Genomic DNA, 13,183 nt, shown 5'->3' with positions numbered 1-13,183 from the left:
CTCCATTTTACTCCTGACCCTCTAAAAAACAAAAACAAACAAACAAACAAAAAAAAACAGTGCTTTGAAATCTTTGTAATAATACCTGACAGGCACAAATGAGAGAGCCCTTTTTTCTTTTTCTTTTTTTTTTTTTTTGGCTTGTTCTCATATTGGACACTTACTTTTCCCATGTTCAGAATATTATGTGCCATTGATCCACTTGTCTTTATCCATGTTTAGATATAATCCAATTCTAATTATGACATAGTAACTAATTCATCATGTTTTGCTGATTAATATGATGAGTACTGTGCTGGTAGACTGAGGTTTTGTTGTTGTTGGGGTTTTTTTTATTGTTGATTTTTTGGTTTTGGAGGGGTTCATGGTGCCAAAACCCAAGACCAAACCAAGTTTCCAGAGATTGAAATAAAACAAGTACTAAGGACCTTATAGATTAATAGAAACTAAAATGTAAATATAATACAATAATGAATGGCTGCCTATGTTTTTTGTGCCATTTATATTTGAGACACTGTCTTAAGGCTTTTACATAATTTTTGTTGATTACTCACAGTAAACCTGTGAGATAGAAGATCATATCATTTACAAATAAGGAAATTAAGGCTCAGGTAGGTTGAGTAACTTTCCACAACTATTATAGTAGGAAAAATTGGAATTTCAGTTTAGGTTTATCTAGCTTCAAGGCTTAGCTCTTTCCACAAAGCATGATTATTGTTGTGACAGATATTCAAATTATAAAGCAAGCATAGAATATAGAGAAAGACTTAAGGGAGAGGAACCTAAACTAGTGTAAGCAGGGTTAGGATCGATGAATATGAGTTTACCATGGTTTTTTCTTGTCTGCCCTAAACAAGACTGCAGTGGTGTCAGACGTGAGTCTTCTCAAAACCTTTCATCACTTTACAAATTTTGCACACATCTCATCATTATAGGCTTTAATCTTTTTATGAATATTTTAATAGCTATATGCTACCTTTTGTTTTATATCATTGGTTATGTAGCTTTTTGCCCTACTTCTCTATGTGATCATTACAAAACTGAATTTATTAGAGATCTGCTTTTTGAACCACTTTAGACTCTTAATATAGCTTTCTTTTTTTCTATTTTCTTTTTTTCTACATTGAGATCATTTTTAATTGAACTTAAAGTATGATTCTTTTGGTGGGGGTGAATACACAATACGGTGTACAGAGATGTGTTGTAGAATTGGGCACCTGAAACCTGTATAATTATGTTAACCAGGGTCACCCCAATAAAATTCAATTTTAAAAATATTTGGGAGCAAGAGACATACAAAAAAATGATTCTTTTGAATTATTTTCCCTTTTTAGCACCTCATATCATGGAAGCATACCCTCCTTTTAAATGTTTTAAAAATCCAGTTGGCAGACTAATTATACTCACTTCTTCGCATGGGTTTACAAGTTTAATTTTTAGCTTGGAAATAACATCGAGATTTAATGGTTTATAATAAAGTTTTTTCTATATTTACTCAAAAGGATAAGTTTTTTAATTCTGTGTAAGAATTGTAAAGAAATTTAATTTTTCTCAGTCCCTATGAATTCAGTGATTTTATTGTTTATATTATAATAGTAAAATATAGACATGTTAGAGGGTAAATGAGATAGTACACAAAGTAGTAAATGAAAAATTAAGTTTGTTATCCTAATCTGCCCTTATATAGCCTCACTTACCAGAGGTGAACAGTTTTAACCATCTTGGTTCTAATTCTTCAGGAAGTTTCTACCACAGTCTGTTTCTTGATGTCACCTTTTAAGTAGTGTCTATTGAGTCCTTGTCATGAAGAATGAAGAATTCTTTTTATCCTGTATTATTATTTACTTCTTCTCTTGGAATTATCAATTTTTAGTTTTACTATTATTTTATAATATTAAATTATAAATTATGTATTCTCTTAACTTTAGACAAAATCTTTAAATTCTCATTATGTTTAAGATGAAGAAATTAAATGCCTCTGTACTTACCTGTTTTTTCACCAACCCGTTCTTTATCTTAGAAATTTTAATAATTTTGAAGCTATGATTTCTTTCTTTTCTTCACAGTATTACAATGACTATGGTGATATTATTAAGGAAACACTGAGTAAAACCAGGCAGATTGATAAAATTCAGTGTGCTAAGACCCTCATTCTCAGTTTACAGCAGGTAAGAAATTTGTAAAGATAGAAATAAGAAGTAGAAGTTATATATCGAGTACTTCCTTGTATTTAGTATGTGCTACTTATTAAATTAAGTCATATATCAGTATATTACTATGGGTGCTTTCTGGTACAAAGATACATGTTAAATATCTTTTCTTTTGGCAGAAAATTCAATAGTTTTGTTTTAAATTTATTGAATTGTGGAGAGAGAGAAATGTAAAATTGTTGTTCCGCTTATTCATTTATTAATTCTTGTATGTGCTCTGATGTGGGATCAAACTCGCAACCTTGGTATATATGGGATGGTGCTGTAATTAACTGAGCTACCCAGCCAGGCTCCAATAGTTTATATTTCAAAATGATGAAATCCTAAGGTGATGTACTCTTGGACCAGATGAAATGCCAAATTGTGCATTTAAAAAGTAATCATTAAAAAAGAGAAATACAGGCCCTGGCCAGTTGGCTCAACAGTAGAGCATCAACCCAGCGTGTGGAAGTCCCAGTCAGGGCACGCAGGAGAAGCGACTATTTCTCTACCCCTCCCCCTTCTCCCTCTCCCTCTCCCCCCTCCTTCCCCTTCTCCAGCCATGGCTTGATTAGTTTGAAGGAGTTGGCCTCAAGTGCTGAGGATGGCTCCATGGCCTCTGCCTCAGGCGCTAAAAAAAAAAATGATTCCATTTGCAGAGCAATGGAGCAATGGCCAGAGATGGGCAGAGAATTGCCCGCTTGAGGGCTTGCCAGGTGGATTCAGGTCAGGGCACATGCTCTCTGCCTCTCCTCCTCTCACTAAAAAATTTCTTTTTAAAAAACTAAACGTTTATAAGAGAAAAGGATATATTTATATCCTTCAGTGGAGAAGTCCTTACTGAGGAAAGAAACTACAAAGTAAAAAATTGACTTTATAGGCCTTGGCTGATTGGCTCAGTGGAAGAGCATAGGCCCAGCGTGTGGAAGTCCTGAGTTCGATTCCCGGCCAGGGCACACAGGAGAAGCGCCCATCTGCTTCTCCACCCTTCCCTCCCCCTTATTCCTCTCTGTCTCTCTCTTCCCCTCCCGCAGCCAAGGTTCCATTGCAGCAAAATTGGCCCAGGCACTGAGGATGGCTCCATGGCTTCCACCTCAGGCACTAGAATGGCTCTGACCACAATGGAGCAAAAAAAATTTGATTTTATTTATATATATATATAAATACACATAGATTAAGCACTAACTGCACTGGGAACAAAGTTAACAAACAAATGAGACTGGGGGAAAGTTGTTTTTTTGGGGGGTTTTTTTATTGATCTTTACAGAGAAAAGGAGAAAGAAACATCAATTTGTTGTTCTACCTATTTATTGTTTATACATTTATTGGTTGATTCTTGTATGTGCCCTGACCAGGGATTGAACCTATAACCTTGAATATAAGGATGACACTTGAACAAACCTTGCTACCCAGCCAGCCAGGATATTTTTAATCATACATTACAAATCAGTAAGAAAACTAAATAAATCCCATATGAAAGTGAACAGGAAATATGAAAAGCCACATTTCAGAAGAGGAAATCATAACCAATAAACATGAAAAGTGATAACTTCATTAATAATTAATGAAATACAAATTAAAACAAGTACATATTTATCAGAGCTGAACATCTTGGCATGAATTAAAATGATTGATACCTATGGCTAAAAAACATGAGGAAGAAAAGGTCCCTTATAAAAGAAATTACCATATTTCCTCATGTATGCTTCTTCATAAGATGCTCGCATGGATAAGACGCACCTTAATTTTGGGGCCTGAAATTTGGGGGGAAAATATATTACATAAAGTTATTGAACTCAGATTTTATTCATCATAAAATTCATACAACTCCTCATCACTGTCAAAACTCACATCGATTAGCTTATCCTCATCTGTGTCTGATGACAAATCACTGTCATCAGCAATGAGCGCAAAAAAGCAGGAAATGCAAGTAAAAATTCTACAACTACTGTATAAGATGCACCCCGTTTTTAGATCCAAAATTTGGGGGGGTGGGAGAAGTACGTCTTATACATGGGGAGATATGGTACTTTTATCTTCTTGCAATATAATTTTGCCGTATATTTCAAAATTTAAGATATATATTTTTTTAAACCAATATTTTGCTATTAGGTATATACATAGATACATGCAGGTGTGCACAAGTTATATATGTAAAAAATATTGCATTGCATTAGTTTCTATAATATTGAAAAATTGGAGTGGGTAAAGTGTCACACTAGAATGCTGAGGTCGCCAGTTCAAAACCCTGGGCTTGCCTGGTAAAGGCACATATGGGAGTTGATGCATTCTGCTTCCCACTTCCCACCCATCTCCCCCCCCCCCCCCCGTCTCTCTCCTTTCTAAAAATAAAGTCTTAAAAAATAAATAAATAAAAATCAATCGAGCCTGACCAGGAGGTGGCTCAGTGGATAGAGCATCGGACTGGGATGCAGAGGACCCAGGTTCAAGACCCTGAGGTTGCCAACTTGAGTGTGGGCTCATCTGGTTTGAGCAAAGCTCACCAGCTTGGACCCAAGGTTGCTGGTATGAGCAAGGGGTTACTCAGTCTGCTGAATGCCCACGGTCAAGGCACATATGAGAAAGCAATCAATGAACAACTAAGGTGTTGCAAGGAAAAACTGATGATTGATGCTTCTCATCTCTCTCTGTTTCTGTCTGTCTGTCCCTGTCTATCCCTCTCTCTGTAAAAAAAAAAATCGATAAAAAATCTTAAAAGAGAATTGAAAATAGTCTCAGTATTCATCAACAGAGGAATAACTGGTTAAAGTGATTCTCTGAAGTAGCTAAAAGATTTTTAAGATGAAACATTAAATGAAAAATAGCATGTATTAGGACAAAATATGTAATAGGGTGCTATTTATAGAAACTTTGTATATAAAATATGTCAATGTTTTTAAACTGGTCTAGAAAACTTGTGAACTTTTAACAGTGATAACCTTTGGAGAGAAGAATGGCATTCAGTGGGGATAAAGGAGGATAACTTTTACTTTGGTGTTCCTTGAATTTTGTACAGTGAAAGACATTTTTGTATTCATTTTAAATGTAAACTTTAAAGGTAAAGGCTATCTATCTAAGAAAACATTTTAAACATTAAGGATTGATAAATTAAGTGTTAATAAATTAGAAAATCTCTGGAAAAACTGCTGTTTTTACTCATGGCATAGTAAGTAGTTCAGGCCAGGCCAGTCTGTTGCTGAAGAAAACTTTAAAAGGTATACAACAAAATTAATGGAAGACGAGCTATTTCAATGGAAGGGTTTTGACTACAGTGAACTGGGAGATTGTGAGGTAAAGAAAAATGTCAACAAGGCTTCTTAGGATCTTTGCCATGAAGAAAGTCAGAAAAATGGGTTGGAGGCTGGCAGAGAAGGTAGAGTTTAGACATTAGGCATATCTGTAGAGGGAATACATAATTATATGTAGGGGGGAGAAGTAAGCACAGGAGTAAAACTGCTGAATAGGTTAAAGGGGGTTGGATCCAGTACATAAAGAGGGAGTGACTTTAAATGAAAGCCTAGACTGACTCTTTAGATGTGTTCAGATAGAGTTAAATTTCTAACTTTGGTGGTAACTTTTATATTATTTAGTACTCCAAGGTTTTGTTTTTGTTGTTTTTTTGACACACATATATAATGTATATGTAATTTATGAAAGCCCTCCATCCAGCTTAAGAACTGTTTTATATATTTTTTGGGGGGGGTGGGGAAAATCAGCCCTTTATATGCAAATGGTCTTTTACCCAGTGTTCTTGTCTAAGATATAATAAGTGAAAAAACAAACTTCCCAATGTATTTTATATTTTGCCATCCTTTGAAAATGACAACAAAAGGAATATATAGATGTTTAGGAATATATAGTATATATCTGTAAACATATTTCATTTTCCCAAGCCAAAATTCATTCTTTTATTAAAAAGAAATTACCGTTTGCATTTAATCACATAGCTAACATGAAAATAATCTCAAAAACCTATGTAGTAATAGTAGATGACTTACAGTAATAGATGACTTGGAGAAAGGGAACAGTATAGCTACAGTTAATTGTAAGGAGGAATATACATATGTTACCATATGCCCATTAAACATTTAAAAATTATATTACCTATTCTAACAATAAATAAATGTTTCTTAGCTGTAGGTTTTTTCTTCTTTCTTTATTTCTACCAGTTGTTTAATGAACTTGTTCAAGAGCAAGGTCCCAACCTAGATAGGACGTCTGCCCACGTCAGTGGCATTAAAGAATTGGCACGCCGCTTTGCCCTTACGTTTGGACTGGACCAAATCAAGACACGAGAAGCAGTTGCTACACTTCACAAGTGAGTGAACCTTCTATTATACAGAATCTGATTAACTGGAATTTAACTAAAGTAACTGTTATTTGACCATTTTTACTTTGTCTTATTTTTTTCCTAAATGTTTTTATTCGTTGACTTAGAGAGTAAGGGGGAGAGAGTTTGTTGTTCCAGTTATTCATGCATTCATTGGTTGACTCCTGTGCCCTGCCAGAGGATCATACCTGCAGTTGTGGTGTGTGTGTGGGGACAACGATCTAGCCAACTGAGCTACCCAGCCAAGGCTAGGACATCTTTTTCACCTATTCTTTTATTTAGAAGTCCGTTTTTGTTTTGAAAAAACTTAAATGCCCATTTTTCATCTATAAAAAGGCAGAGTTTAGCAAAATATTCTTACCTGATCTGTCAGTGAGGAAATGTTGGAACATGGATTTAAAAACACTGCACAGTACTGATTTGGTCAGCCTCAATTCTTATCTGAAAACTGAGTGATAGACAACTTTTCCTTTTAAAAACTCACAAAAACAGTTGCTTGGTACCATGGCCAACTCTAATAACCAAATTTTTTGACAATCTAATTATCTTTCTAGTGTATTTTGTTACTCCTAAAAGATACACATGGAAATTTAGCTTTGTGACCATTTAATTTTTTACTTTTCCTCTTTTTTTTCAAGTGAGGGGAGAGGAGATATAGAGACAGACTCCTGCATGTACCCTGAGATCCACCAGTAATCTCCATTTGGGCTGATGCTCAGATCAACTGAGCTCTTTTTTAGCACCGGAGGCTGGCACACTTGGACCAGCTGAGCTGTCCTCAGCCCTCAGGGCCATCCTTGAACTAATCGAGCCTCTGTCTGCAGGAGGGAAAGAGGAGGAATTGGGGGAGAGGGAGAGAAGTAGATGGTCACTTTTGTGTGCCCTGACCGGGAATCAAACCTGGGATGTTCATATGCTGGGCCAATGCTCTATCCACTGAGCCAACTGGCTAGGTTAATTACTTTTCTACTGTAAAAAATATTATTATTATACAAATATGTCATACAGTTAACATTATTGTACCATTTGAATTAATTTTACTAGTGATTTTGCTGCCTTCTCATCTTTGAAATTCTAGCTTATTGAGAGAACTATACTAACTATCAGGAAAAATAAGAAGATATTTTCTTTTACTTCAGGGATGGCATAGAATTTGCCTTTAAATATCAAAATCAGAAAGGACAAGAATATCCACCTCCTAATCTGGCTTTCCTGGAAGTACTAAGTGAATTTTCTTCTAAACTTCTTCGACAGGACAAAAAGACAGTGTAAGTTGCATTTGTAGAAGTGGCTTTTATCATGATACCACTGTAATTTTAAATGTTTACTGTGTAAAAAAAATTTAATTATCTACAGTAATTACTATTGTATAGCTTTTTTTTCACTACTCTTCTTTCAGTACATAGAATTTGCAAGATTAAATTAAACAAGTGGGAATGATTTCTTACTCTGCAATTTAAAGATGTATGAACATTAGCTTAGCCATTGTATAACCCTATTTCCTTTTTAAATTAATCATATTTTAGTTTTATTTCATATGACTTGTTTCAAGAAGATTGATTTTTTTAATATTTTCTATTTATATAATAATTTGAAGAAATTATATGCTATTTTTTTAAAGTGTAAATAGGATAAGTTTTACTTAAAACTAGAAAACCTAAGAGTGATTCTGAAATGGATCCCAAATTTTATAAATTGATAGGAAGATGAGTCAATTATAACAATATGCTTAATGAACAGAAATTTGGATTAACAGTTAAAGCTTATATAAATATAAGTGATAGTTCTAAGAAAAGATATTTGTCAGAAAATATTTACTAAGCGCTTGTTGTGCTCTCTCTCTCTTCCCCTCACCCCTGCCTCTCTCCCTCTTTTCCCCCCTCTCTCTCCTCCTCACCCCCCCATCTCTAGAGCAACACCCATTCCTTTCCTCCACCTTTCTTCCCTCAAGACTCATATCTTTGGTTTCTCGCCTAAGCTCCAGGGGCCTTTGTTTTGACTCTGTAACCCGTCTCCTGAGTCACTTTTTCTACTCCTATGACTTTCTAAATAAACTTTTGCTTTTAGCCTGTATTCGAATTAAAATATTTATATATATATTTATTAATCCTCTAATATAGTCAGGTACTTTCTATAGCTTTTATAATATGACCAGGCACTGAATGATATAAAGTTTCTGCCCTCAGAAAACTTATGTTGTTTGTAATACAGGGAGACATGACATAAACATACAAACAAGAGTTCCAGGCACTGAAACAGAATGATATGATAGAGAAGGAGTAGTGTTGGGTATTGGTGGGGGTGGAGTGGTTTGAAAACATTTTTGATATAGGCATTTACAGGGAGACATTTCATCTCAGCATTACATTAGCTGCATCTTTAAGTTTTGATATCTTGCATTTTGTTTTCATTTATCTAAAAGTACTTTCTCATTTCTTTTTTTTTTTTTTTTTTTTTTTTTAATTTTTCTGAAGCTGGAAACAGGGAGAGACAGTCAGACAGACTCCCGCATGCGCCCGACCGGGATCCACCCGGCCCGCCCACCAGGGGCGGTGCTCTGCCCCCCAGGGGGCGATGCTCTGCCCATCCTGGGGGTCGCCATATTGCGACCAGAGCCACTCTAGCGCCTGAGGCAGAGGCCACAGAGCCATGCCCAGCGCCCGGGCCATCTCTGCTCCAATGGAGCCTTGGCTGCGGGAGGGGAAGAGAGAGACAGAGAGGAAAGCGCGGCGGAGGGGTGGAGAAGCAAATGGGCGCTTCTCCTGTGTGCCCTGGCCGGGAATCGAACCCGGGTCCTCCGCACGCTAGGCCGACGCTCTACCGCTGAGCCAACCGGCCAGGGCACTTTCTCATTTCTTTTGTGATTTCTTCTTTAATCTCTTGGTTATTCAAGAGTATTTTATTCAATTTTCAAAATTTGTGAATTTCCAAATTTTCTTGCCATTATTGATTTCTAAGTTCTTTACATTGTGGTTAGAGAACATGCTTTATATGATTTTAATCTTTTAAATTTATTTAGGAATGTTTATGGACCAACATATAGTCTGTTCTGGAGGATGTCCCATGTGTGCTTTGAAGAGATATATATTCTGCCTGACCAGGTGGTGGAGCAATGGATAGAGCGTTGGACTGGGAAGCAGAGGACCCAGGATGGGATGAGACCCCAGGTCACCAGCTTGAGCGCGGGCTCATCTGGTTTGAGCAGAGCTCACCAGCTTGGACCCAAGGTTGCTGGCTTGAGCAAGGGGTTACTCGGTCTGCTGAAGGCCCCCGGTCAAGGCACACATGAGAAAGCGATCAGTGAACAACTAAGGTGTCACAACAAAAAACTGATGATTGATGTTTCACATCTCTCTCCATTCCTGTCTGTCTGTCCCTATCTATCCCTCTTTCTGACTCTCTCTCTGTCTCTGTAAAAAAACAAAGAGAGAGAGATTATATATTCTGATATTGTTGCAAAGTTTTGTTCTATAGATAGATGTCTCTTAGGTGAAGTTGACATATAGATTTGTTTGTAGTGTTGTTCGGGTCTTCTACTTCCTTGTGGATCTTTGGTCTCTTTGTTCTACCCATAATTGAAAGTGGGGTATTGAAGTCTCTAGCTATTATAATTGAATTGTTTCTCCTTTTGATTCTGTCAGTTTTTGCTTCATGTATTTTGGGGCTTTGTTGTTAGGTGTATATATGTTTATAATTGTTACATCTTCCTGATGGTTGACTGTTACTTATTATTATAAGTGTCCTCTGTCTATAGTAATTTTTGTCTTAATATGTCTTTTTTCCCTCCTTTATTGTCTTCTTTTATATTAAATACATATTTTCTAGTGTAATATATAAATCCTTCAAAAATATTTAATTGTACTTTTTATTTATTTTTTGAGTTGTTTTTATAGGCCTTAGTTATGTATATATTCACTTATCAAATTTTACTTTATATTTATTCAAAGGAAATATAAAAATTTTACTTCTGTATCTCACTACTTCCTCTTTTGTGCAATTATTCTACATACTGCATCTAAATGTTACAAACCAAAAAATACATTGTTAAAATTATTACTTGATATAATCACATGACTTAAATAAACTGAGAGAAGACTAGGAGCCAAATATTATATTTAATAGTAATATTAACCTTCTTATTTACCATTTTTGGTTCTCTTCATTTCTTCCTATGGACTTGAAATACATATTATCTGACATCATTCCCTTACTTTAATATATCTTTGCACAGACTCCCTTCTTTAGCATTTATTATCAAATATGTTGTATTTCTATGTTATTTGCCCAACAATACAGTGATACATATTGTTTTATATATTTTTGTGTGTGACAGAGACAGAGAGAGACAGAAAAAGGGGCAGATAGGAACAGACAGGAAGAGAGAGAGATGAGAAGTATCAGTTCTTTGTTTCAGCACCTTAGTTGTTCATTGATTGCTTTCTCATATGTTCCTTGACCGAGGGGCTACAGCAGACCGAGTAACCCTGGGCTCAAGCAGGTGAGCCTTGCTTAAACCAGATGAGCCCACACTCAATCTGGCAACCTCGGGGTTTCGAACCTGGGTCCTCTATGTCCTAGTCCGACGTTCTATCCAGTACGCCACCGCCAGGTCAGCTATATAATTGCTTTTTAAATCAGTTAAAAGAATAAAGGATAAGTAAGTATGCAATTATATTGTCTTTTATAAATACCTCCCAATTATCTTTCAGCACTATTTGGTTTTTCATGTAAATTCAGCTTACTCTATGGTTTCATATGTTTTCAACTTCAAGAGCTTCCTTTAGTATTTCTTGTAAGGCAGGTTGGTCAGCAATAAATTCTCTTAGCTTTTGTTCATCTAGGAGTACCTTTATTTATCTTAAACTTTTAAATATAGTCTTGCTAGATTAAAACATTTATTATTATTATTGTTATTATTATTATTAAGTGAGAAGTGGGGAGGCAGAGGGACAGACTCCCACATGCACCCAACTGGGATCCACCCAACAAGCACCCTACCAAGAGATGCTCTGCCTATTTGGGGCCGCTGCTCTGTTGCTCAGCAACAGAGCTATTTAATGCCTGAGGCAAGGCCATGGAGCCCTCCTCGGCTCCTGGGGTCAACTTTGTTCAAGCCATTCGAGCCATGGCTGGGGGTGGGGAAGAGAGAAAGAGATAGAGAGAAGGGCGAAGGGGTGGAGAAGCAGATGGTCGCTTCTCCTGTGTGCTCTGACCAGGAATCGAACCCAGGACTTCCACAGGCCAGGCTAATGCTCTACTGCTGAGCCAACTGGCCAAATTCCAGATAAAAGATTCTTTTGCAATAGTTTTTTACTTTCGTCACATTTACTGTTATCTCACTGCTTTATGGCCTCCATCGTGTCTGATGAGAAGTCAGCTTTTAAACTTTTGAAGTTACCCCTTGTGTATAATGAGTTATTTTTCTCTTTCTACTTTCAGTGTTTTTTCTTTATCTTTGGCTTTCAGCATTTTGCCTGTGATGCATCTGGGCGTGGATCTGTTTGCACTTTTCCTGCCTGGACTTTGTTGCATTTTGAGGATATGTAGATTAATGTTTTTTCTTCAGATTTATTTCTGCTTCTTTGTTCTCCCAATACCACCATTACACATGTCATTTTAGTAAATGATATCCCAAATTTCTCCATTCATTTTTCTTCATTCTGTTTTCTCTCTGTTCTCAAGATTAATAATTTTTTGCCAGGTGAAATCTGTTGAGTTTCTCTAGTGAATTTGGGGTTTTTGTTAATTGTACTTTTCAACTTTAAAACTTCCTTTTGTTTGTTTGGTTTTTCTTTTTAATCATTTCTTTTGCTTCATATTCTCAATTAAATGAGAGAAGGTGTCATCACACTTTCAATTAGACATAATTTTCTTTAATTCTTTGAATATATTTATAATGTTGTTTTGCAATTTTTGTGGGCCAAATTTCTGTCACTTGTTTTTTGTTTTGCTTTGTTTTTTGTTTTGGTTTTTTTTGCTATATGTAGGTTACATTTCCCTATTTCTTGCATGTCTCATAATTTTTTTCTTGAAAACTGAACATTTTAGATAATATGTTACATATGTGATACATTTTCTTTGTATTTTTTCGAAGTTAGAAGTGGGGAGGCAGACAGACTCCCGCATGCGCCTGACTGGGATCCACCCAGCATGCCTACTAGGGGGCAATGCTCGGCCCCTCTGGGGCATTGCTCTGTTGCGGCCGGAACCATTCTAGAGCCTGAGGTGGTGGCCATGGAGCCATCCTCAGCACCTGGGCCAACTTTTGCTCCAGTGGAGTCTTGGCTGCGAGAGGGGAAGAGAGAGATAGAAAAGAGAGGGGGAAAGGTGGAGAAGCAGATGGGCGCTTCTCCTGTGTGCCCTGACTGGAAATCAAACCTGGGACTTCCACACGCCGGGTCGACACTCTACTGCTGAACCAACCGGCCAGGGCCAATTTAGCTATTCTTGATACTGATTCTCTGCCCTCACCTTTCTGATATTGATGTGGTTTGCTTGTTCATTTTTTTATTTGTTTAGACTTGGATTGACAAACTGTGAATTATGTTGCTTTTCTAATGTGCAGCCTCTGCTGTCCCTGCTCAGATCTCTTTTTCCCTTTATTTCTATGTGGCTTGGATACCTAAGGGTTACCCTGTGTCAGGATAAACCTCTTAAACAAAAG

The 13,183-nt window shown here is 36.5% G+C and overlaps 1 protein-coding gene across 2 annotated transcripts in view; it reads left to right on the top strand.

The window, feature by feature from the left end:
* STAG1 (STAG1 cohesin complex component) overlaps positions 1-13,183 on the top strand; it is a 468,912-nt gene that overhangs the window by 437,477 nt on the left and 18,252 nt on the right. For both annotated transcript variants that reach the window (XM_066244489.1, XM_066244487.1), the window contains 3 exons: positions 2,067-2,168; positions 6,359-6,507; positions 7,659-7,787. In XM_066244489.1, coding sequence (XP_066100586.1) covers positions 2,067-2,168; positions 6,359-6,507; positions 7,659-7,787 — 380 coding nt within the window. The remainder of the gene's footprint in view (positions 1-2,066; positions 2,169-6,358; positions 6,508-7,658; positions 7,788-13,183) is intronic.

Source organism: Saccopteryx bilineata, chromosome 10, assembly GCF_036850765.1.
Source record: "Saccopteryx bilineata isolate mSacBil1 chromosome 10, mSacBil1_pri_phased_curated, whole genome shotgun sequence".
Taxonomy (NCBI): Eukaryota; Metazoa; Chordata; class Mammalia; order Chiroptera; family Emballonuridae; genus Saccopteryx; species Saccopteryx bilineata.
Note: the sequence above shows the minus strand (reverse complement) of the source record. Positions and strands in the feature narration are given on the sequence as shown.